Source organism: Anabrus simplex, chromosome 1, assembly GCF_040414725.1.
Source record: "Anabrus simplex isolate iqAnaSimp1 chromosome 1, ASM4041472v1, whole genome shotgun sequence".
NCBI lineage: Eukaryota > Metazoa > Arthropoda > Insecta > Orthoptera > Tettigoniidae > Anabrus > Anabrus simplex.
The window spans coordinates 1,684,146,320-1,684,174,050 of record NC_090265.1 but is presented as its reverse complement, the minus strand read 5'-3'; the positions used below and the strand labels follow the sequence as shown (position 1 = coordinate 1,684,174,050).

At 42.4% G+C, this 27,731-nt stretch overlaps 1 protein-coding gene across 2 annotated transcripts in view; it reads right to left on the bottom strand.

The window, feature by feature from the left end:
* The window catches only part of svp (COUP transcription factor 2), a 603,142-nt gene that overhangs the window by 409,525 nt on the left and 165,886 nt on the right, over positions 1 to 27,731 (bottom strand). The window contains exons 3-4 of one of the 2 annotated variants that reach the window (XM_068229481.1): positions 27,415 to 27,423; positions 16,579 to 16,584 (exon numbers count right to left, since the gene is read on the bottom strand). The exons of the other annotated variant lie outside the window; for it this stretch is intronic. Coding sequence (XP_068085582.1) covers positions 16,579 to 16,584; positions 27,415 to 27,423 — 15 coding nt within the window. The remainder of the gene's footprint in view (positions 1 to 16,578; positions 16,585 to 27,414; positions 27,424 to 27,731) is intronic. 2 annotated transcript variants of the gene reach the window in all.

Below are 27,731 nucleotides of genomic sequence, written 5' to 3'. Positions count from 1 at the left end.
GCTATGACCAAAAACACTGGTTGAATGAATGACCAGCAAGATATTTGCGACAATGGAGAAGCTGTATGCATCCATCACTTACTGCCATCTGACGGAAAATGTCCAAACTGTTTGGCGACAAAACCAGGTAGCTCGAGGGACTGCCTCGTCCTTCCCCCCTAGTATAGACGACAAAGGCGGCTCCTTCAATTTGTAACTTAAAGACTACTGTAGGGAGCTACCTGTCCCCCCCCCCCCCCCTCTCAAACACTTCAATCTATATTGAAATGAAACAATAATAGCAATAATTATAAATACATTGCAGATAGGTATGATATTTAATAAAACAATAATGTCCGAGCTTAACTTTAATCAAGAGTCTATTCATCCTGTACCCGTTTGCTCCCGCGAACGCGAAATACGTCTTCATTCGGAATTTTAACACTTTTGCGACCGTAATATGTTTTTAGTTCATGGTTGTAATATTAGCCGATAGATGCCAAAAGTAGAGCCTCCGTGGCTCAGGCGGCAGCGCGCCGGCCTCTCACCGCTGAGTTCCGTGGTTCAAATTCCGGTCACTCCATGTGAGATCTGTGCTGGACAAAGCGGAGGCGGGACAGGTTTTCTCCGGGTACTCCGGTTTTCTCGGTCATCTTTCATTCCAGCAACACACTCCAATACCATTTCGTTTCATCTGTCAGTCATTAATCATTACCTCAGAGGAGTGCGACAGACTTCGGCAGCCGGCACAATTCCTATCCTCGCCGCAAGATGGGGGCTTCATTCATTCCATCCCTGACCCAGTCATTGACTGGAAAACAGGTCGTTGGTTTTCATTGATGCAAGAGTCTATACACAGTGTCCTTAGTTAGGCTAAATACAGGGATAGGCCTATGCAATAAAAAAAAAAAGAAGGAGGTCCATCCGTGCTGATGTTATTTAGAGAAGTTTGTTGACACAGTGAATATTCAAGTTTTAGTTTTTGTAAACATTATGTCCAGAAAATATTTTCCAAACGAGTGCCTAATGGAGTCATAAAGACTAAATATTGATGCATACTCAGAAAGGGACGATAATAAGTGGAAAAGTGAGGGAAGTTGACCGTAAGCAAGTGAATGTAAAAACAACAAAAGTGGCAGGGAACATTCAGACGATGAGAAACTATATATTATCAATGGGTTTAATAATCAGAATCTGACAGAAAATGAGGGTGATAGTGATAGAGATGAGGTAAGCATGAACTGGTATGAGGTCACAAATCAGCATACACGATCACAAACAATTATAGTTTTGAATTTGCCTTTCAATCAGCCAGTCAATGATCTGCATGGTGTGAACATGGTGTGGGATTCGAACCCACCATGCTTATAGCTACGCAGACGGTACTGCTCAACATCAGTGTTTAAAGTGACCTAGCTACATAGTTATGTCTAATTTAATCAAAATGTTTTGCTTCCTTCATTACTCTCGGCCAGATGGATGCGCCCACGGCTAGCCTCGAACCGACAGTCGAACGTGCCTTACAAATCCCTGAGCTGCTGTGCTTATGCCACCCACAGACCATCAGAGAACAGGTGAATAAGGACGGGTCTAGGGCCGCGAAGGTTCACACGCACGAACATTCCTCGCGTTTACCTGACCAACAATCGATGGCTAATTAAGGCGTGCGCCGCCATCTTCTTATTTCCCAACGCCTCCATAAGAACAACAGAGATATCAGTTTTGGTCAAAACACTAGTAAAAGAATAACACACCACTTTTAGTGGACCTTCAGTATGCTATCAGTCCTGTGCTGTAGGGACAGCTTGTCTGTGTTTTACCTGGATGCCCCTAGTTCTTTTCGCTGTTTGATCAAGGTTTCTAATCAATTCTGAAACGGTAATAATAATAATAATAATAATAATAATAATAATAATAATAATAATAATAATAATAATATATAATTTCGTATGGCTATTTTAGCCGAATGCAGCCCTTGTAAGGCAGACCCTCCGATGAGGGTGGGCGGCATCTGCCATATGAAGGTACCTGCGTGTTATTGTGGCGGAGGATAAGTGTTATGTGTGGTGTGTGAGTTGCAGGGATGTTGGGGACAGCACAAACGCCCAGCCCCCGGGCCATTGGAATTAACTAATTAAAGTTAAAATCCCCGACCCGGCCGGGAATCGAACCCGGGACCCTCTGAACCGAAGGCCAGAACGCTGACCATTCAGCCAACGAGTCGGACTAATAATAATAATAATAATAATAATAATAATAATAATAATCATAATAATAATAATAATAATAATAATATCCGCCTCTGTGGTGGTTAGTGTGATTAGCTGGCACACCTCGAGGCCCGGCTTCGATTCCCGGCTCTGCCACGAAATTTAAAAAGGGGCATGAGGACTGGAATGGGGTCCACTTAGCCTCGGGAGGTCGACTGAGTAGATGAGTGTTCGATTCCTACCTCATCCCTCCTCGAAGTTGTTTCCGGGGTTTCCCACTTCTTTTTTAGGCAAATGCCGGGATGGTACCTGACCTTAGGCCACGGCCGCTTCCTTCCCTCTTCCATGTCTGTCTCTTCCAATCTTCAAGCCTTAACGTCCGCATTCGAAGGACGAATCACCACCAACGACGTCATACGTTTTCACTCTATATGAATACTGCGGGAAGGTTGGAATTGAATCCAGGCTTTTGGCACGCAATCTAGTGATTATAAATTGTATACTGCCACCTCTCCTACTTGCCAACTAACATTCTGATGACCGAGCGGGTTGGCCTAGAGGTTTGGAGCGCGTAGATGTGAACTTACATTCAGAAGATAGTAGATTCGAACCCCACAGTCGGCAGCCCTGAAGATTGTTTTCGTAGTTTCCCATTTTCACAGCAGGCAAATGCTGGGTCTGTACCTTAAATAAAGACCACGGCCGCTTCCTTCCCACTCCTTGCCCTATCCTACACCATCGTCGCCATAAGATAAACTGACTGAGCAAATGTCATGGGATAGCGGAGCACTGATGCGCAGGTGTGTTGTCTGCGCACCACACGCCCCCTGTGCCAGCGGCAGTTGTATAGAAGACCTTGTGAGCAGTGGCTGTGCATGTGACAGGTGTAACATAGAACGTCGTCGTGAGCTGACACCGTTCGAACGGGGTAAGGTGGCCGGTGCCCGACGGATGGGAAGTGCGATTTCGTAAGTGGTGCGGAAATTCGGCTTCACACAAACAAACGTGTCCAGGGTGTATCGTGAATGGTTGAATGCGGGTGTCACCGTCCACAACAGACGAACGACCGACCGTCCAGCCACCTTCGATGACCGTGACCGGCGACATCTGAGACCGATTGTCAATAGTGACACACGGGCAACCGTGCAGCAAATTACGGTTCAATTCAACACAGGCCGTGCTAGACACCGCTCCCAGTCGACAATCCGTAGGAACATGGGTTCTATGGGGTATGGGAGCCGGCGCTGCACACGGGTGCCACTGTTAACCCAACGTCATCGGTCACAACGACGCGCATTTTGTCGCCGGTCACCAGGGATGGACATTGGAACAATGGCGTAACGTGATATGGTCGGACGAATCACGATTCCAACTGCACCATGCCGATGGGAGGCACCGTATATGGCGCAGACCACATGAAGCGATGGATCCCGCCTGCCTTGAAGGTGTGGTCCAGGACGCTGGTGTCTCTGTTATGGTCTGGGGTGCATTTTCCTGGTATGGAATGGACCCCTAGTTGTTCTGGAAAAGACTTTGAATGGTACGCGGTATGTTGAGCTGCTCGGAGACCGTCTCCACCCATTTTTGGCCTTCCAGAGCCCAGACGGTTCTGCGGTGTTTCAAGATGATAAGGCGCCGCACATCGCTCCCACGACGCCCGGGAATAGTTCCAGGAACATGCAGCGGAGGTCCAACGACTGCCATGGCCACCCAGGAGCTCCGATATGAACCCTATCGAGCATATCTGGGATGTCCTGAAACGCAGGCTCCGTGCCATGGATCCTGCACCCACGAACAGACCAGCATTGGTGGCCGCTCTGCAAACGATTTGGTGTCAGCTGCGTCCAGAGGACTACCAGGGACTTGTCGACTCACTTCCACGGCGTCTCACTGCAGTTCGCAGGGCCAGAGGAGGCCCCAAAGGCTGTTAGGTGACTACCCCATGACATTAGCTAAGTGAGTGTATAGCCTATCTGTGCCGGCGCGACGTAAAGCAAATCGTAAAGAAACAAAACAAAACCATTCTGATGGTGAAAATTCTTTCTACTAACTGCCAGGAATTTTGTCTACCTTTCGGATATCGACTATCTCGACCGGAATCGAAGCCTCGGATGTGCTATCACGAGTACGATCCTTAGCCTCTTATCCACATACGTACATTGATACATATTATGGTTAATGTTGATCATAGCATCATCACACACGAAAGACAAAACTTCGTTGCCTCAGAAACAGATTTCCAATTTGAGTTAGTCTTTAAGTCAGCACAAAACTTGCAGTTCATCCTCCACATAAGTATGTAGTAAAAAAAAAAAAAAAAAAAAAAAGAAAACAATGAATTTGTATTTATAACCTTAGCCTCTGACAGAAGCTTCCTGGACCTCAGTATACGAGACAGAGGGTGGCTGAATACATTGCTTTACGTTTCAAAAGAGGACGTTGTCAGCTCAGAAACGTCTCGATCTCTGAGATCACCTGTTCACAGAACGAGGTGCTAATTAACCCACATGCCGGAACGGAAGTGCTCCTCCTTCCCGCTACTTGCCTGTTCCGGTTGGGTACACAGTGACCACTACACGGTCTAAAAACATTGCCCTGATTGTCCTTGGTTATCACTCAAACTCTTAATTAAAAAGAACAAAATGGTCTTGTAGTGCCCCACCACCGAAATCATTTTTTTTCTACCGCCACCGATACGAAGGTCTAAAATGTATCCAGTTGATAAGAACTGTAGTTGGTAAGATTATATGAAGGCACTGACGCTGTGTGTCCGTCTCCCACAACCCCTCCTGGGGACTGCTTTGACAGGGACTGTTTCCTGTATTTTAAAGTTAGAGAATAAACCGTAGTTTGACGTGTACATAGTTACATTTTAAAATATATTTGATCAAAATACAGACTAGATAAGATATGACTTTGTGTTTAAGCATGTCACTCACTAAGAAGTGTCTCTCAGTCTTCGATTTTACACGGACATTTCACAAAAAGCGGCCTTTTCTATTGTTTTTGTCCAGTTTCAATGTAGAAACGTCAGACCAGGGGTAGTAAACCCTAAGGGCTTCCTAGCAAGTGACAGTTACTCAGCTCGAAAGCCTGCAGGTTACAAGATAACGCGTGGTCAATGCGACGATTCCTCTCGGCCTTAATTCTTGACTCTCTAAGACTGGGCCCGGAATTTCGGTAGCTCCTCAATAATGATTATTCTCGCGTAGGCTGAATGGACTTCGAACAAATTCTCAGATCCAGGTAAATGTTCCTTATTTGGCTGGATATCGAACTCATGGTCTCCTGGTGAGAGGCAGGTGCACTACCTACAGCAAAAGTCTCAAAACATTCTTGCGACAACTGAAAGCTCGCTGAGCACTTCTTCGAATGCCAGTGGACTGAGTCAGGATCGATCGCGCCAATATAGGCTGTACCTTCTGAGTCACACAACTAGTCACCTGATATTATTATTATTATTATTATTATTATTATTATTATTATTATTATTATTATTATTATTATTATTATTATTATTATTGAAGTGAAATCAAATGGCGTATGGCATTATCCGTTGCTAACTGGTCAGTTTATACGAGATGTCCGTGCGATTAGGGCCACACGGCTGTGAACTCGCACTCGGGAGATGGCGGGATCAAATCCTACAGTCCGCAGCCCTGAATATGGTTTTCCGTAGCTTCCCACGTTTACACCAGACAAATTCTGGGCCTTTACCTTAATTATGACCACGGCCGCTGCCTTCCCATTCCTAGCCTTTTCCCATCTTGCCATGTCGCCGAAACCCTTCGAGGTGTTACTGCGACGTTAAACCGGTAGCATAAAACTGGTCAGTAAGATAGCTTATGGTCTAAAGGACCCCGAGTTCCGTTTCCGGCCGGGTTGCGGATTATAAACTTCATTTCTTATTTCCTCTGTGCTGGTGCCGTCTTCAGCTTTACATTTCATTCTGGGTAGGGCCTCATCCTTACAGACACGTATCTCATCTATGGGCGTCAATTCAACGAATAATAATAATAATAATAATAATAATAATAATAATAATAATAATAATAATAATAATAATACCCAGCTCCGTGGCTAAGTGGATAACTTGCTGGTCTTTGGTCAAAAGTGTCCCGGGTTCGATTCCCGCCCGGGTCGGGGATTTCAACCTTAATTGGTAATTTCCGGACTGGGTGTGTGTGCCGTTTTCAGAATTATAATTCGTCGTTGTTAGGGCCCCATTCTCACAGACGCGCAGTTCGCCTATTAGGCGTCTACTCGAAAGACCTGCCCCAGACCTTCCCGGAGGCCTCACGCCATTCAAAATCATTATTATTATTATTATTATTATTATTATTATTATTATTATTATTATTATTATTATTATTATTAATTTTTGGCATGTTATCAATTACCTGCGGTCGGCCCTGTAGTATATTAAGCCCAGACTTGCTGCTGGAAGTCCTTCGTGACGCCAACACTATGTGGTTAGATTAACTGACTACTAGGTATTTCTGCGATGTTTTGTATGTTAATTAAGATGCGTTTTAAGACGAACATGGCGTCTCCGAAGACCGTAAAAGTAGTTAGTGGGACGTAAAACAAATAACATTATTATTAAGACGAACATAACCCCATCACCCCTCCTCCCACTGCCCAAGCAAGAGGAATTGACTAGACACGATTAATATCCCCAACCAAGCCGCGGGTCGATCCCGAGATCCTCTGAACCGATGACCAATACGCTGATCATTCAGCCAAAGAACAAGACATGTCCCAAGCAGTCAGCCCCGTACAATAATAATAATCGCTACCATCAAGCAGAAACAAGGTTGAGAAAAAGAAACGGACTTCTTTTAGTTTCAGTTAAGCCATCCCACTGTTGTGAAATATGTGCCTTGACAGTTCCGATCTGCCTTGTTTGACTGCAGCTGTGTTGGTCAAGGCAGGGGAACGGATCATGCTAATTCTGGAATTAAGAAGAAATTCCTATTCCTTTAAGAATATTTAAGAAGGGGGTAGGTGAGCAACGAGCACCCCAATGTTGGGGAGCATAAACAAATGACGTGAAATGGGCTGTCAATGAAATGCGACTGGGCCGCGCTGAGCCCGGCCGGTAAGGGCCCCAAGTCCATCCATCATACTGTAAGGCTTGCCTCCCTGTTCCGCGCTGTTCCCACGGGCCAGCGACTCCTTGGGAAACGGGCGGCATGGGTCAGTCTTTTAATACAATGCTCTTGGAATGTTTCAAACTTGATATGCATAGGCAGCAAATTTCTTGGTTCGACCACTTTTGCATAGGGGAGTTTTGTCCCAACATCTATCTACCCCTCGGGCACTCTGAATATAAGAAAACTATTCTATAGATTGCAAACTGACCGACCTCCTTCATGAGCCATTCGGTCGCTTTTAACTTCTCCCAGGAATCTACTCGTAGATGTCCGTATTGCACAATATTAATAATTGTATTGATTATACGACCCTTTACTTTTATGATTGTAGCTATAGATAGGTAAAGACATCATGCCTTAATTCTCGACCCAACAATACGGCTAAAATTGAATCACGCCACCGAACAGCGCTGTACAGTACATTTTTGGTCAAGTTGAGTTTATGGCCAAACACTGATGTGTAGAGCATTCTGCGCGCTCTGGCGCAGGAAATACGGCAGAATATTATTTACAAGCACCTCGTTGCGAATCTATAAGTTTGACCCCAGGTGGAGCAACTCTGTAGTGGAACAACACTGTATAGCACAGTGGAGTCTACAACATGGCAAACCGGGCGAGTTGGCCGTGCGGTTAGGAGCGCGCAGGTGTGAGCTCGCATCCGGGAGATAGTGGGTTCGGATCCCACTGTCGGCAGCCCTGAAGATGGTTTTCCTTGGTTTCCCCATTTTTCACACCAGGCAAATGCTGGGGCTGTACCTTAATTAAGGCCATGGCCGCTTCCTTTCCATTCCTAGGCCTTTCCTGTCCCATCGTCGCCATAAGACCTATCTGTGTCGGTGCGACGTAAAGCAAGATAGCTGTTGCTGCTACAATATGGCGAGCGCGGAAAATGCTGTGTTGCGTCCTGGTAGAGTAAACAGACTGAACAGGTCAATGAAACGTAGAGTGAACACGAATGGAAGAATATTAAGCGCAAATCATTGACGGATCAGGGAAGGCATATAAAAGTCGACGTGCGAGGAATATCCCTGCTAAAAAGCCTCAAAACCACGTAAGTGGAACAACGCTGTGTGGTTTTTCATATGCTGGTTTCTATGCATTTGATATACGTAATAGGGGAAAGAGCAGTGAACAAACCATTCATAGTGACCGAACTCCAACAACCTGATTTTAAGGATTTAAGTGAGGTTGAAGCATCCATAATCAGAGACTGTGGCCTAAAACTCACGAAGGATATGCGGCTAAAACGATGACTTAACTGAGTGCTCGTTAGTCCCATAACATTCTTCGTCCATGGGTATGACACGCTCACGCTATAAAACAAGACCAAGGCGACATCAATGAACAGTGTTTTAGCAGGTACTCTGCCACAGAACCTTCCTGCTTTATATGTAAGTCCAATTCCATCACTAAAGACAAGAAAAAGGGTTTGCTATACACACGTGTCTGAGCACAGCGAAGAGGTATTTAAAAAAAAGGTTCTCTCTAAAGACTAGCACTGCTGTTTTGACTTTGTGGAGTATTGTATACCTTCATATGGTTCCATTCATTTATTTTTATTTGGTTTTCTTATCAATTTTTAATGATAGCTTAGGTCTAATGGACTAATAGTTCAGATCTATCTGATTCGTCCATTTTAGGCAGACTCTCTATTTGAGTTTTGATGATATTTTCAATTATTTTCAAAGAATTGTCAATAAACAATCAATTACTACTGATCTGCATTTAGGGCAGTTGCCCAGGTGGCAGATTACCTGTCTGTTGTTTTCCTAGCCTTTTCTTAAATTATTGCAAAATAATTGGTAATTTATTGAACATCTCCCTTGGTAAGTTATTTCAATTCTAACTCCCCTTCCTATAAACAAATATTAGCCCCAATTTTTCTTCTTGAATTACACGCCATCTCTCCACTGATAGCTCGGAACATACCACTTAGTCGAGCAGCTCGTCTCCTTTCTCCCAAGTCTTCCCAGCCCAAACTTTGCAACATTTTTGTAACGCTACTCTTTTGTCAGATATTTAATATTAAATTATAAATACAGTGTAATGTGTGTTATGCTGATGTTATAAATGTATTTTATGCGTAATGAAGTACATTAGAAGATGATTTCTGATATTATGTTCACGAATGTTGTGTTTGCTGTGGAACAACGCTGTATGGGCAGTCGTATAGCATTGTTCCACTATATCGAGATTTCGAACAGGTGTTGCACTGTCACTGAAGAGGCGTTATGGTATCTGGCGTTTGCACAATGCACATGATTTGTTACTCACCAATAATTACGTTTCACTCTTTTGAAATTGAAAAATTAACACATATGCAATAATAATTTAATTTCGTGTGGCTATTACTAGCCGAGTGCAGCCCTTGTAAGGCAGACCCTCCGATGAGGGTGGGCGGCATCTGCCATGTGTAGGTAACTGCGTGTTGTTGTGGTGGAGGATAGTGTTGTGTGTGGTGTGTGAGTTGCAGGGATGTTGGGGTCAGCACAAATACCCAGCCCCCGGGCCACTGGAATTAACCCATGAAGGTTAAATTCCCCGACCCGGCCGGGAATCGAACCCGGGACCCTCTGAACCGAAGGCCAGTACGCTGACCATTCAGCCAACGAGTCGCACACATATGCGATGAAGAAACGTTTTCTTTGTTCCTGAACATTTTGATAAAAGTGCCATATAGCGTTGTTCGGTGGCGCGCTTCAATTAGACTAAGCGAGCAATGGTCACAAAACCTAAGTCGTCTTATCCGTCAATGTCCTCGTACATTAAAAGAAGAGATATATATGTACATTTCTCCTCTACACGGGAAAACATAGTATAATGGATATGCTTTTGGGTTTAGAGTTGTTGCATACTTTGGCTGGGAAGACTTGGGAGTAACGAGACGAGCAGTTCGAATAAGCGGTATATTCAGAGCTGTCAGTGGACAGATGAAAGGTCATAGTATGAATACAAAGTTGGAATTCAAGAGGACAAACTGAGGCAATTATTCATTTATATGAAGAGGAATTAGGGATTGGAATAATGTTTAAAAGGAAATGTTCAATAAATTCGAAGTTCCTCCTTGACATCTTTTCAATTGATAAGGACTCTGCAACCTTCATGACAACCCTAAAGGCAGAAAAATATGATTGATTGATTGATTGATTGATTGATTGATTGATTGATTGAAATACAAAACATTTGTTTAATTACATTATGTCTTATGTCAAGCTCGCTGGCGGGCAATAACCGTAAAATAAAATTATGCATAGGTCGCCAACTTTTCTGGGTTATAAGTTCGTTGGAGTTCTTTAAAACTCAACACATGAACTCAGTGTGATATACAACAACTTCACATATAAAGTGGATGAAGTTTCATGTCCAGTAAATCACCGATAACTAACTCCGCACTATGAGCGCCATTAGTTTTACAGCCGCCGTTCAATGATGCAGACAAGAACTACCTTCGTATCAGAGGAACGATCAACATGTTTAAGAAGTGCGGTGTAATGAAAGTTGTTCCACGATAATTGAGTACATTAGGCTATCAGCAGAACAAGAGGACGCATTTAGTGCGCGCGTGTGTGGTCGCGGCGACCAGCCAATAATTTGGGACGCTTCAAACTGCGGCGCAGTCTCAACTTCATCAGGCACACATCGGTATTTTCCAAGAAAAATTAACAAGAGGAACGTGTGCTAAATTCCAGAAATTAAAAAGAAAAAGAATGCACGTAAAATACTACTACAACCATAATTAATAATACTTTTATTGGTTTCATGATTTCACGATTTGCGGAGACGCCGAGGTGCCGGAATTTTGTCTCTTTTTCCGTATTCTTTTTGTCTCATAAATGAAGAATCGTAACTATCATAATTCCGCCATCTAGCTGGTGAACCATACTCCGCCATTCTTCTCTATCCAAAGCCTTCAGTGTGCTTAATTTGGGAGCCAATCATCATGTCAATCTATCGTGTTGGTACTCGTCCTCGTGGTCTCGTTCCTTGGACTTCATCCTCAATAATCAACTTTTGAAAACTACCTTCGCGTCGCACTGTACCCTATATCCTATTCGCTGAGAGATCTTGTGCAAAAGCGAAATTTTTATTTGAATTTCGATCCGAATCGACATGTTCCTGCGATGAACTGTCCAGAGAATCTTCAGCATTTTCCTCCACCACCGCATTTCAAAGTCTTCTATTCGTGCACGATCGGGTTCTAGGTTGTTGAAATTCATCTCCGTGCCGGTAAACATATCGATACGAGGCTGGCGAATCTAAAGCGCCTTCAAATCTCACTGAACAGAACCGATATCGAACTCTCAAATTTGCGAAAGATTTTGCTGATATTAAGCTATGCGAAAAAAGAATTATGTCGAACATTTTGATTTTCAGCAGTACAATAGGTGGTTAGATTGCTGGAAGTAATTAGGAGATCTACTAAAAATTCATTTAGTCTGACAACACAATGATAAAGTAGTCACTGGTCTGCTGAATTCAAGGGCATAACAATCATTTAAGATGGAAACACCGATATGTAAGTAGAAATTACCTTTCCTTCGTCTTCCATTTTTAAATTATATCACACTTTTCGGAAATAATAATAATAATAATAATAATAATAATAATAATAATAATAATAATAATAATAATAATAATAATAATAATAATAATAATAATAATACCGGGCGAGTTGGCCGTGCGGTTAGGAGCGCGAACCCCACTGTCGGCAGCCCTGAAATGGTTTTCCGTGGTTTCCCATTTCGCACCAGGCAAATGCTGGGGCTATACCTTAATTCAGGCCACGGCCGCTTCCTTCCCATTCCTAGGCCTTTCCGCTTCCATCGTCACCATAAGACCTATGTGTGTCGGTGCGACGTAAAGCAAATAGCATAATAATAATAATAATAATAATAATAATAATAATAATAATAATAATAATAATAATAATAATAATAATTGGCCCGTGATTAGCTCAGTGGCTTAGTGCTGGCTTCTCACGCAGAATACTGAGGTTCGAATTCCAGTCGATTCTGGGTTGAAATTTTCATCTAAAAAGTCACGCAGTGTCAGGAAGGTCATCCGGTCCTAAACCCCCGATCAAAAACCAAAATGAGATTCAGCGGGGCGTAAGTGACCCTCGAAATAACTGGTATAATCTGAACAAAGTTAATAATAATAATAATAATAATAATAATAATAATAATAATAATAATAATAATAAGTTAACATCGGTATTGGAAGCTTTGTAGTAAAACGTATCCCCTACCGATTTAAGACCTGTTTTCATACGGTGAATGTCATGGGGTGCAATTCCAGAGTATTCTGTATGAATACGAGTGTCAGCAAATTAATGGGCATCAATTCCAGGACATCATCGGATTATAGAGAGGAAGGGAGATAGTAATGATATAGCCGATGAAAGGTTTACTATTACCGTCCCGTTCCGTCCCGTCCTCGCCAGGTCTGCCCAGCTGGGCTAGACCCTGCCTGTCCGACTCGCTGACGCGATTTCCATAAGAATCACAAAGCAGGTTGGTAAAAGGTCAGGGAGGGGAAACAGGAGGGGTTACTTTTATAATCGGTGGTGAATCTCCAACAGAAGGTATCATATCTCGCGACCAAATCTCCTTTCTTCTCGGCCTGTATACCTGGTTTGGCGTAATTACCAACGTCCAGTGCGGGCCGTGTGACCACAAGCCGGTAAACAAGAATCGTGAGGGGCCAAAAATCCTCTAATCTTAAAAGAAACCTTCCCTATTGATTGGATCGAGCAGCTGAGGAGGGATATAGAGTCTTCTTTCCACAAAACAGTCCCCTACAGCGTAACGCCTCGATGAACATGGCTGTTACTGATGTAACAGTCAGTATCTACATCAGCGGTCACCAATAATAATAATAATAATAATAATAATAATAATAATAATAATAATAATAATAATAATAATAATAGTATATTTACGGTCCGGGTTTGTGAAACGAAACTGATCCAGCAGCTGTAAACTTGCATATCGTCACTGGACCGAGGCAAACTATTATGTGATAATATTTGAGCTTAGAACTCTGAATAGAATGGTTCTGTGATCTAAGGTCAGTATTCGGGAGATAGTGGGTTCGAACACCTCCGTCGGCAGCCTGAATAAGGTTTTCTGTGGCATCCCATTTTCACACTAGGCTGGGGCTGTATCTTACTTAAGGTTACGGCCACTTCCTTCCCACTCCTAGGCCTTTCCTATCTCATCATCGCGATAAGACCTATCTGTATCGGTGCGACGTAAAGCCAGTTAATTGTAAAAATAAAAGAAATTCCGTGGTTTCCCATCTTCGCGCTAGGAAAATGCTGGAGCTGTACCTTAATTAAGCCACGGCTACTTCCTTACTAGTCCTAGCTCTTTCCTATCCCATCATCGCCATAAACTGTATCGGTACGACATGAACTGAAATGAAATGGCGTATGGCTTTTAGTGCCGGGAGTGTCCGAGGACATGTTCGGCTCGCCAGGTGAAGGTCTTTCGATTTGACACCCGTAGGTGACCTGCGCGTCGTGATGAGGTTGAAATGATGATGAAGACGACACATACACCCAGCCCCAGTGCCAGTGAAATTAACCAATGATGGTTAAAATTCCCGACCCTGCCAGGAATCGAACCCGGGACCCCTGTGACCAAAGGCCAGCACGCTAACCATTTAGCCATGGAGCCGGATCGGTGCGACGTAAAGCTAATTATAACGCATGTAAGTAATGTAGTAAGGTTCAGTATTTGCATAAATCATGTGTGGGTCAGTACCTCTCCCCTCAGCATAGTCACATAACGGTATTTCGAGAAGGAACGACCACAAGATGAGAGATGGTGAATTCGAATTCCATCGACAGTAGCAAGTAGATAGTTATCCCATTTTCACATCAGACAAATGCCTTACTGCTGTAACATGACAGCGTAATTTGTAAGGGTTCCAGATACGTAATTAACTTGCTCCACTTTTATTAGAATTGCTTGCTCCCCAGATCATCTAGTTCATTTATATATGTAATAATCTGGAAGAAGTAAGCTTTCTACCAATGAAAAATTCACTGAAATCGGTTGTGTGAATCCCGATATTACCGTGGTGTTTTTTTTTTTTTGCTAGTGGCTTTACGTCGCATCAACACAGATAGCTCTTATGGCGACGAAGGGATAGGAAAGGCCTACGAGTTGGAAGGAAGCAGCCGTGGCCTTAATTAAGGTACAGTCCCAGAATTTGACTTGTGTGGAAATGGGAAACCGCGGAAAACCATCTTCAGAACTACCGATAATGGGATTCGAACCCACCATCTCCTGGATGCAAGCTCACAGCCGTGCGCCTCTAACCGCACGGCCAACTTGCCCGGTCGATATTACCGTCGACATGCAAACAAACTCACATACTTTCCCTCACAATATTAGTATAGATTAGAAGAGGAAATTTTTATTCAAGTATGCCTACTTACTATCACAATAATACCGAGCGAGTGGCTCCGCGGTTGAGGTCACGTAGCTGTCAGCTTGCATTCAGGAGATAGTGGGTTCGAGCCTTATTGTTGTCAGCCCTGAAGATCGTTTTTCGTGTTTTCGTATTTTTACACTTGGCACATGCTCTTCCTCATTTAAGCCCACGATCGATTCCTTCTCACTCCCAGCCCTTTCGTATCGTATGGCCGCCATAAGACCTCCTAGTGTCGGTGCGACGTAAAGCAGACTGTAAAATTTAAAAAGAAATATTTAAAAAACACCATAATGTGAACGGATCAACACGAAGGAAGGCTTCGATGACGTCACTTGCAAACAATTTCTAAACATACCCAACAGCTAGTCAAACAAATAAAATATAAAGTAACAATGTGAAGGGCGCTAATGTGTTGTGAAGCCAGATGTTCACTGGTACCCGTCATAGCCGGAGCGTAGGGCATGACGAGTCGTGACGGGAACATGACCCCCCACCCCTCAACCGGATTCTTTCGGACAGCGCTCGTCACATGTTTGTCGGACAGCAGTGAAGGAAGGAATTATTGATGAACACCCTTCATTTCTTTTCATTCGCTGTCGACTTGTCAGGTCGAAACAGCGCGCCAGCGACCTGCCTATCAGCAAGCTGGATGGTGTGCATCACACTGATACACAGTCAATATGAGGAACCAGGAATGTTGCTCAATGTTCACAGAACGAACACATCATTTTAAGTAATATATTAGCTCGGCAGCTTGCAGTGTTAGTGCGTGACTCACTGTGCTGTGATCATAGCCGGTGGTAGAGAGTCGGCCTCCGGATCCCAAGATAGCGGGTTCAAACTCCGCAGAGGTATTTGGATTTTTTAAGGGCGGAACAAATTCCATTCGGCACTCCATTTCGTACGGTGTCGGCATGTGAAAGATCTCTGGTGACACATTTGCTATTTACCCGACAAAATTCATTAAAACTCAGCCATAGACGCCCAAGAGGAATTTGGTTTACTCTGCCATCTAGTAGACCTAGAGTGAAACGGAACGTCCAAATTGACGAGCGGACAGCCAGATGGCGTAAAATTGAAATGTCTGCACACGATAGCTGAGACCATACTTCTCTCTTTCTTACGCTTTTCTCACACCTTTTGGGATCACAGCTGCGAACTGTGTCGCACATGTGGATGTGGCCCTGTTTTACGGGCGGATGCCCTTCCCGACGCCAACCCTATGTGGAGGGGTGTAATCACTATTGCGTGTTTCTGTAGTGGTAGGCAGTGTAGTGTGATGTCTGAATATGTAGAGGAAAGGGTGAGGAGGAACACAAACACCCAGTCGCCGAGCCAAAAGATAAATCAGAATTCGAGATACAGAAACGTGACTGCCCTGAAAATCCTTTTCCGTGGTTTCCCACTTTCGCAATTGGCGAATGCTGGGGCTGTACCATAATTAAGGCCACGGTCGCTTCCTTCCCACTGCTAGCCATTTCCTACACCATTGTCGCCATAAGACATCTCTGTGTCGGTGCAACGTAAAGCAAAATTGCAAAATTGCAAAAAAAAAAAAAAAAGTAAGTTTAACAAGAGATTTCAGACATGAAGGAGGAAAGTCAGGAACCTGTCAGAAGTGAGTAAATAACGCAAATGCAAGCGATCCAGGTAGGACACCTTTGTGACCTTCCCATGCCCCCTAATTCAGAGCCCATAAGAACATCGTTGTATCTCTTACACTTCAAGACCGAAAACCCATTCCTAGGTGTTTCTGGAACCACCCAGGCTCATTATGGGTTTGTCTTTACGACCAGCTACCATTTCAGACGCCACGTGTCTTTTTGTGGGTTTTTTTTTTTCACATGGAAATTCCAACCCGGAATCGATCGGGGTTCGAGACTCACACAACCTGGAAGAAAGCTAGCAATTATGGCACTGTGTCGATCACGCAGTCTACCATCCCTCCTGACATCTAGTTAAAGCTATGGAGTGTTTCATTCCCCTTTCTCATGGATCAGAATATGGAAAGCCATCCCTCAGTGACCAGACTCAAACTGGTTGGGGAAAGGAACAAGTGCAGAAGATCCATATGGAAATCCACTGCCCGCTGTATCAATCAATGCGGTCGTATTTCATAACGTCATTACCTCATCGTAATGGCGACCGAATGATTGGGTCGAATGCATTTGAGTAATTCAATACGGCCTTGACCGAGTCTTCAATTGGTGGTGTGTAAATTGCAACAGGGATGTGGGTGGAGTACGGTTTTCACATTTTACAGTACAGACACACCAAACAGAGCGATGCAACAAATATTACAGGCACGTGTTCTCTGACAAAAATCTGGCTCTATGAGTGACCCAGCATTCAAACGGAGGATTTGTTCAGCAGACGAATCGTTCGCTAACCACATAACTACGAATAGGTAATGCGAACACTAATATGATGATTGCTGCTTCGGGTGCCAAACATCGAGGTTATCAGTCCACAGACTGGTTTGAACAGCTGTACTTGCAACCATATCCTGAGCTAATTTTTTCACTTCTACGCAACTAATACATCCTATAACTACTCTAATTTGTTTTTCACATGCATGGCTAGGTCTGCCCTTACCGTTCTTACGCACACACTTCTCTCAAAAACTAACAAGTCTTGGGTGTCTCAAGATATGGCTTATCATTATCTTCCTTCTTCCGGTTAAATTTCGCCAAATCTTTTTTTATACAATTCAGTATCCCTTTACTCCTGATCGAGCCTACCCATCTCACCACCAGTATTCTTTAGTAACACCACATTTCAAATGCTTCTATTCTCTTTCTCCCCGATGTAGTTATTCGCCATTTTTCACTTCCATAGAGTGCTACGCTCCACAATAATGTCTTCAAAAACATTAATTTGCAGTTCAATTTTAAAAGCAAGCAAATTCCTTTTCTTAGGAAAGGTCTTCCTTGCCTGTGCTAGCCTGCATTTTGTGCCATTCTCGGTGTTATTGTAATACCCGTGTAAAGATATTCATCTACTTCCTTAAAGGTTTAATTTCTTTATCTTGCATTTCCTGCATCACCCGATTTCGTTCAACTGCTTTCCATTACTTTTGGCGCAGGGGTATTACAAAAGCGGGGGCTGTAACAATTACGTTCTAGATTTGGTCATCACCAAGTAGATACCCAGGCTGTCCTAGCTCTGCCCGGATTAGCAAGCTAGGTGATGTGCCTACTATTCCTGCCCAGGCACCAAAGATGAAATATAATGTCCTTATGATTAATTGAGAAAAGTCATTGTTGCAATGGGATGACTGAGGTGTAGGCGGTAAACTGTAAATTTATTTAGGAGAATTTTCTCTCCGACCAGACTTTATAGTCAATGATGACATTAGACTGCAATTCGAAAAGAGTAGGAAAACTAAGGCTTAAATATATTTGTCTTTATTTATAACTTTGAAGGTTATTAGTTTAGTTAACTTAAAGCCTTAAAGCATGGAGTAGATGACGGAACTAAAAGGTAATCGCAAGGTTGATACACTTGTTAGAGTGAGTACTACAGGGAAGCGGGAAGAACTGAGAGAGTTCAGAAGGGTTAATTTTAATTCGGTGTAGGAGTAATGTAGTGCAAGAAATGATATTCGAAGGTACTGTAGTAGAATAAGGTTACAAGAGTTATGACTACCATAATAATTACAATGAATTGGTAATTTATATCAGTTAGAATTTGAATGATCAATCACTTCGGGAAGAAGCCAAGGAAAGGCGGCAATCCACCTAGAGATTTTGAGTTCCTTCCTTCCGTGTCAATCAGCAATTCTTTCATATCTTTTCTAGACTCAGATAACCCTCTCCCACATGAAAATTGCTTTGCTCAATTTTTTCTTAAAAAATACATTTGAGGGATTGGTGCAAGATCTAGAAATGAAATAAAAACTAAACCTGGTAAAATCCTTTCTGCCATATTTGTTCCTTTAAAAAAAATATGACTGGTGGTATTATTTATTATATAATCTTCCCGCAGCAGCTGCAGGTGGCACAAGGAGAGAAAGTACCTTTACAACAATAATGGCTAGAGATACAGTAGATAATGATATCGTATGAGGTTAAGAGTATGCAAAAGAGTGAGGCACGTCATTGATTTGAGGTCCACAAGCATGGTACTTGAAGATCATGATGGACTTTTTGAGTGTGGTAATCACAATGTTATAGATGAAATCTCTATTCGGCTGTCCGGCTCCATAGCTAAATGGTTAGCGTGCTGGCCTTTGGTCACAGGGGTCCCGGGTTCGATTCCCGGCGGGGTCGGGAACTTTAACCATCATTGGTTAATTTCACTGGCACTGGGGCTGGGTGTATGTGTCGTCTTCATCATCATTTCATCCTCATCACGACGCGCAGGTCACCTACGGGTGTCAAATCGAAAGACTTGCACCTGGCGAGCCGAACATGTCCTCGGACACTCCCGGCACTAAAAGCCATACGCCATTTCATTTCTATTCGGCTGAAAGGTATTGCAGAAGTTGACAAAAGTGTAGGTATGCTTCCTCGAGCACATAACATCACGTCGATTAGAGAGATGGATGAGAGCTTATAATTTTGCTTATAGAAGTCCACCGTCTCTTCATAAATTCTTCTTTTATCCGCATCGACCTCCTCTGGCTGATTTTCGTTGGCCTCAAACCTAATTGTTGGATCAATGATGAAACCTTCAGAACAGGATGGCTTAAACGCAATAATGGCAATGCGTCGGTTGCTTCTTCTGTTGGAGAGACCGTGTACTTCTTTATAGACATTAAAACCTCGTCCTCTCAAAGCGTTAGCTATCGTTGATCTGGCTACATTATGGCGTGAGTTATAAACAGACGTGCCAACTTTCAAAAGTCAAAAATCAGGAGATTTCTTTTTGCGGCATATCCCCATATATTACGACACATCATTAATTACGTAACTTTGAAGAATATTAACACATTATACTACTCGATTATGCAATTTTCTTATTAATTAATTAATTTATTAATATTGCATGTATTTTATAAATACTGAAATACTCCAATGTCTGAGCTTTAGAACACACGACTCTTCATTGTAAATGCCTTAAGCCTCTTCGTAAATTTCTGAAGTAGATTTATGCTCAAAGCACTGGCCTTGTTGAACGGGTTTTAAGGTTTAATTTTTTCCAGAATTCTTTTTTCGGGAAGCTTTGATCTGAATTGAGTTCTTGTCCTTGTAAATATGCTAAAATATATTTTAACAGTCGGCATTGCTATGTGGAAATTATAAAATACGAGTATAAAACATTACGTTAGAGATTTTGTCATATTTAAGAACACCACCAGCTGATTGCATCAATCTTACTAGTGCCTACTGAACATCAGTATATTATCTCCAGCTACTTAAATAACGAGGAAACACCTGGGATTTAAAAAAATACAGGAATACTAAATCTGTTCTCAAAATCGGGAGATAAGTCTCTGCAATCTGGAGAGAGGGAGGAAGTTTCCCGCTTAAATCGGTAGAGTTGGCACGTCTGTAAACATTTACGTTTATTTCTGTTTATATAATTAGGAACTTGAAATCTGGTACTTATCGCAATGAAGTCTTTTCTCTCCACTCTAACGTAGATCCATGTCATTTTAAGAACGAAACATGCCATTCTATTGTAATTAAGTTGTTTATTTTTCAAGTATAAAACTGTTACCATATGTTTGTTTAAGGTAGTTTATAAATTTATTACTCAAAGTTAGTTTCAGCATGCTGAAGAACCTAACAGTTATAAATTAACTGAGTGAAAATTAAAAAGAGATGGCTTCAGATATTATCTAAAAAATGTGCTCCAGTTAGGTGCATATTGAACAAGTTTTTCCAGTATTTGATAAATTGTTAAGTATCACAATATAAACGGCTCGCAACTGATCATTTGGGAAGAGAATACCAAACCATGACAACAAATTATAGGCCTATTATTAGCAATTTTTAACATTATCAGAGCAATTTATAAAAAAAGGATGCAGTCAAATATCCTATTTAATCTGTAGTCATTACACTTACACAGCAAATTTTGTTTCAACATTTGCACCGACAAATTGTAGGCCTAGCACCTGCTGAAGTACCTACGTGTTAATATAAGGAATGGACTTCATTGGCGTAATCATATCAATCGGGTAGTTAAGGTTACAGATCTCTTCACATGGTTATGAAGGTATTTAGGGGTTGTAGTAAGGATGTAAAGGAGAGGCCATGTAAGTCTCTGGCCAGACGTAGTTTAGAGTATGGTTCCAGTGTATGGGACCCTCACCAGAACTACTTGATACAGGAACTGGAAAAAATTCAAAGGAAAGCAGCAAGATTTGTTCTGGGTGATTTCGGACACAGCAGTAGTGTTACTAAAATGCTGCAAACTTCGGGCTGGGAAGACTTGGGAGTAAGGACGTGAGATGCTTGACTATGTGGTATATTTCGAGCTGTCTTTGGCGAGTTGGCGTCGAATGACATAAGGAGAAGAATAAGCTTGAAATTCAAGAGGACAGGTTGGGGCAAATATTCATTTAGAAGACGAGGAACAATGGACTGGAATAAATTATGAAGGGAAATGTTAGTACATTTCCAAGTTCGTTGAAAATATTTAAGAAGAAAGTAGGTAAACAATTGTAAAGAAATTTAAATATGAGGTAAGCCAATGATAGGGAATCTGCCACCGGGGCGACCGCCCTGAATGCAGATCATTGATGAGGAACAGTGGACTGGAATAAATTATGGTACATCTCCATGTTTGTTGAAAATATTTAAGAAGAAGTTGATTGATTGATTGATTGATTGATTGATTGATTGATTGATTGATTGATTGATTGATTGATTGATTGATTGACCACAGCGATAGAAATACATTCTCAGAGAAGTGTACAATCATTACTGTCCAGGTTGACATGGCAAAAGCTACTCATTAGGGTGACACCTTTAAAGAATCTAACCTCGTGCGGATCGGGTGGGAAAGGGGGTAAACTACCTCCCCCCCACTAACCCCATAGCGCAACGGCCCCGAAAGGGCCATGGCCTACCAAGCGACCGCTGCTCAGCCCGAAGGCCTGCAGATTACGAGGTGCCATGTGATCAGCACGACGAATCCACTCGGCCGTTATTCTTGGCTTTCTAGACCGGGGCCACCATCTCACCGTCAGATTGCTCCTCAATTGTAATCACGCAGGTTGAGTGAACCTCGAACCAGCTCTCCGATCCAGGTAAAAATCCCTGTCCTGGCTGGGAGTCGAATCCGGGGCCACCGAGTAAGAGGCAGGCACTCTATCCCTACATCGCGGGGCCGGCGGGTAAACTAACATCATAGGCAAAACTCAGAGTTTTGATTTCCCCTCCTTGAATTCGTTCAGCTAGGGAAGGCTTATGACAGAGTGCTGAGGGAAAAGATGTCAATTGTACTTGGGGATTATAGGATTAGCGGGAGTTAGCACAGGCAATCAAAGGCATTTATCTTGACAATTGGACTGCAGTGAGAACTGGTGATAGAATGAGTTCTTTGTTGAAGGTAACTTACAGGTGACAGACAAGGATGTGTTCATAGCTTACATGTATAAATTAATGAAAGGTAGGCTAAAAGTGGCAGGGAGTTCAGTTGAGTGGAAATGTAGTAAGCAGTTTATTGAAATGAAATGTCGTATGGCTTTTAGAGCCGGGATATCTCAGGACGGGTTCGGCTCGCCAGGTGCAGGTCTTTCTATTTGACTCCCGTAGGCGACCTGCGCGTCGTGATGAGGATGAAATGATGATGAAGACAACACATACACCCAGCCCCCGTGCCATTGTAATTAACCAATTAAGGTTAAAATCCCCGACCCGGCCGGGAATCGAACCCGGGACCCTCTGAACCGAAGGCCAGTACGCTGACCGTTCTGCCAACGAGTCGGACAGCAGTTTATTCTACGCCAACGACGACTGGGTCTTAATGGTAGACTGTGCCGAAAGCTTGTACCTAATATCTTGGAACTTGAGTATGATGTGAAAATTAGCATTTCCAGGAGTAAAGTGATGTCAGCGGGGAAGAAACCTAAGAGGACTGAATATCAGGTCGGGAATACGAAACTGGAACTGGTCGACCATTTCAAGTATTTAGGATGTGTATTCCCTCGAGATGTTAATACAGCAAGGTGCAGCAAAGCCAATGCCGTGAGCTCACAGTTGCAATCAATGGTATTCTGTAAGAAAGAAGTCAGCTCCCAGATGAAACTATCTTTATACCGATCTGTTTTCAGACCAACTTGACTGTACGGGAGTGAAATCTGGGTGGACTCAGGATATTTTATTCGTAGTCTAAGTTAGAAGTAGCAGAATGATTGCTGGTACAAACTGGTGGGAACAGTGGCAGAAGGGTATTCGGTATGAGAGGTTAAGTTAGGAATGTACCCATGGGCGAAGCTGTACGCATAAACCGGCTTTGGTGGTTGGGGTCATGAGACGCGAATCGAGGAGGATAGGTTATCTAAGGGAATAATGGACTTGGTATTGGAGGGTAAGAGAAGTAGAGGGAGACCAATACGACCATGGTTAGACTCAGTTCCTAATGATTTAAAGATAAGAGGTATGGGACTAAACGAGACTACAGAGCTAGCTACAAACAGGATTGTTAAGTTGTTTAGTAAATTCACAGAGGCTTACACAATTAACGCTGAAAGGTATAACAGTCTATAATGAAAATGTATGTATCTATGTTCTTGAATTCTGATTCATTTTTCAGATTCCTCTGTGATTTCTTTTACTGTCCAATATTGCCGGAGAACTTGGCGGGCTACGTACTGACACTTGTAGAGGCCGACATGCACTTCCTTCCATACAATAGGTGCTGTGTACCGTGACCCTCGCCGGACTTGTCAAGAACTCTCCCACGGAACTAGCGCGTGGTCAGGCCGGTTAGTTCCAAGCCGGTGTTGTCATAAAAGTTAATATTATTCTGTGTTGATCCGGCAAGGTCACGCGGACGGTTTTTTTATGACCCCGAGTTGACCTCCACTACGTTCAATAGAATACTTTTTGAAACAAGTGAGTCTTGTTTGGCGAGGACCAGGTGGTCCGCGTTCGGGACGGGCCCGTACAGTGCTCAACGTGCCGTCCATGCTGTGCGCATCGCAGCGGACACTGATACTGACCATTGCCTCGCAAGAAAAAAAATAATTTTATCTATTCCTGTCCATTAAAAATAAGCAGGGCCGGATTTTCTTGTTATTAGCAATACACTTGAAATATGACTCAAATATGCAGGCTTTACCATAAATATGACTGATTTATAATAGTATCATTTTGGTGATCTTCGTGGAATTGTCTGTTCCTGCTGTAAATATGGAAAGGTGGGCATTCATATCAGAAATATTAGCTGATTATTTAGTATTGCTTTGAAGAGAACTGGGACCGACAAAAATACAAATTATTTGAGAATGGTGGTAGTGATTACTGTTTTAGGAAGAGGTACACCTGGGTAGCCACCCTCTATTAACACTAATCAGAATGGAAGGGATCAGACTATTCGAAAACTAAAGGTATCGGCCAAGGGCCAAGAAGGGCCTAACATGATTTTTTAATTTTTTTTATTTTTTTAAATTACAATTTGCTTTACGTTGCACCGACGATGGGACGATGGGGTAGGAAAGACCTCGCAAATCTACAAAAATACTGTCGAGGTCTGAAAAGAACAAGAGTTGAGCAAGGGAGGTCGTATAGGAAAGATAAATGTAAGGAGCCTAGCACAGGTAAGTGGAAGCAATGCCGGGACTCAGCTAAGGGATTCGTGGTCACTACCCCAAGCTCCCAAGATAAAAGCCCCTGGGACCCCTTTTAGTTTCCTCTTAGGACAGGAAGCGTTTACGGTGGGTGTTATTCTATCGCCCACCACACACAGGGGAAAATTATTTGAGAAGGTAGTCTTGAATCCATCATCTCTCTTAAAAACATTAATGGGCTTATTTCTCTAATCCTTCCGCAGATTCGTTAAATGAAAACTGAGATTTAATGAAACATAAATAATAATAATAATAATAATAATAATAATAATACCGAGCTCGATAGCTGCAGTCACTTAAGTGGGGCCAAAATCTAGTATTCGGGAGATATTGGGTTCGAACCCCACTGTCAGGAGTTCTGAAGATTGTTTTCCGTCGTTTTCCATTTTCACACCAGGCAAATGCTGCGGCTAAACCTCATCTAAGGCCACGGCCGCTTTCCTACTCCTAGCCCTTTTCTGTCCCATCGTCGCCATAAGACCTATCTGTGCCGGTGTGACGTAAAACAACTTGCAAAAAATATAATAATAATAATAATAATAATAATAATAATAATAATAATAATAATAATAATAATAATAATAATGAGGAGGAGAAAAAGAAGAAAACTCCTCAGAAAAATTTTGCGTCCAAAGAAAGTGCCCGAGAGCTTGGTCACCCACCTCAGGTCAAACAAGGAACTCTATGGGAGAGACGAAAATATCACCCCCGTTATAAAAAAATCGAAGGTTAATATTTTGTGGTCATCTGAAGAGAATGAACCCAGAGAGATTGGCTCACAAATTGCTAACCTTCCAGGGAAAACTGGAAATCTCATCGTCGCTGGCTGAAGGGTGCACAAAACATGCGGGTAAATGATATAAAGCCAGAGGACATAATGGAGACGACCATCTTTAGGAAGAAAGTTGCGGGTTGAGGGATGATCCAAAGAAACCTGCTTAAGCGCGGAATATCTCGGAAGAAGAAAGGCTAAAAAGGTGTAAACCTAAAAAGAGAGACAGGTAGCTTTTGTGACCGAAGTCAACTGTAGGCTGTATCGATATAAATAAATAAATAAATAAATAAATAAATAAATAAATAAATAAATAAATAAATAAATAAATAAATAAATAAATAAATAAATAGATAAATAAATAAATAAATAAATAAATAAATAAATAAATAAATAAATAGATAAATAAATAAATAAATAAATAAATGCATTTATGTCCCTGTTTTACAGTTTTTGAAAACAATGTTATCTTTTTTCCTGCAGTACTTCCACTTGAGCCTCTGTGGTGTAGTGGTTAGCGTGATTAGCTGCCACCCCCAGAGGTCCGTGTTCGATTCCCGGCTCTGCCACGAAATTTGAAAAAGTGGTACGAGGGCTGGAACGGGGTCCACTCAGCCTCGGGAGGTCAACTGAGTAGAGGTGGGTTCGATTCCCACCTCAGCCATCCTGGAAGTGGTTTTCCGTGGTTTCCCACTTCTCCTCCAGGCGAATGCCGGGATGGTACCTAACTTAAGGCCACGGCCGCTTCCTTCCCTCTTCCTTGCCTATCCCTTCCAATCTTCCCATCCCTCCACAAGGCCCCTGTTCAGCATAGCAGGTGAGGCCGCCTGGGCGAGGTACTGGTCATACTCCCCAGTTGTATCCCCCGACCAAGAGTCTGAAGCTCCAGGACACTGCCCTTAAGGCGGTAGAGGTGGGATCCCTCGCTAAGTCCGAGGGAAAAACCGAACCTGGAGGGTAAACAGGTGATGATGATGATGACTTCCACTTGAGTCGCGATTGAATCCACTATCTTGAGCGTACAAAGTCAGTGTTCTGCCATTTGAGCCACTGAGCTCGCGAGCTAAGCTTATAAAGAGTAAACGATTTGGAGCATTGATTTTATTTATTCCTAATAGCGATGAGAAGAAATTGTGCACTCTCAAGTGATAATAACACTTTAACGAATAAATACAGGGAATCAAAAGTACTGCTACTTAACAACTACACGTGCAGCCACCTCGTTCGGCACGTGTTATATACAGTGCGGAGGAAAGATGGAAATACTGTGTGTAGCTTTCCTTCTACCTGCCAAACATCGACGTTGTTGCAGCTGGGAAGTCAAGAAATCCGCATATGGCAAAAGTTCCACTTCATGAAGAATTATGCTGTCGTTCATCTAACTTCTAAATTATTATTTTGATTATAGTTTAACGACTTTTATAATTAGGTTTCAATTGGGGGAAGGTTAATCTAATTTGTTGATTATTGGATAGGAAAACAAATAGAAACGATTTCTGTTCCAACTCATAATAAATGAGAATATTTCATCCTGCTTTTTTATGTGCTATTGTTACATTCTGTAATATTAGGATCTAAACTTATCCGATGTAATTACTGTTTATTGAAATTATATAAACATCATTTAATAATTGCATGGCATTTTCCCCTGAGCTAGAGTAGATGAGCAGTTCTGCTTTGATTTTTAAGATGAATAAACAAGTAGGTAAACAATTCGCTAGGAGATTGAATACCACCATAAGTTTCTCGAGTATTTCTATCTTACCCCGTCTATTACAGTCTTTCATACCAGTCCTTTGCGTTGTGGTGTTTCTTAACCAGATCCAATAATATCAATATTATTTGTTTTTACGACCCACTAACTCATTTTTTATGCTTTTCGAAGACGCCGAGATGCCGGAATTTAGTCCCGCAGGAGTTCTTTTCCATGCCATTATATCTACCGACACGAGGTTGACGAATTTGAGCACCTTCAAATACCATCCGACTGAGCCAGAATTTAACTTGCCAAGCTTGGATCAGAAGGCCAGCACCTCAACCGTTTAGCCAGGTCCATCCATCACACGTCCTTCCTACTGTACTATGTCTCTCTTTATTCACCCATTTGACAAGTCCAAGCTATCGCAACATATTGATATCCTTTTTGCAATATCAAGTTTCCTTATTTCTTTATGGCCTTTTCCCCCTTTTTTGGGATACTTACTGCGAGTGCATTCGGCTCAGTTTTACGGCTGGATGTCCTTCCTGACGCCAACTGTATGCAGAAGGATATATTCACTATTGCGTCTTTCTGTGGTGCGCTGTGAGAAAATGAAACGCGTTGTAAAGTTAGAGTCTATTTTATGAAACTGCAAAGGACTGATACCAGTGTTTTTATTGTTAATAACAGGGTTTTCATTGTTTCATGAAGTATCTTGATTTAGTAT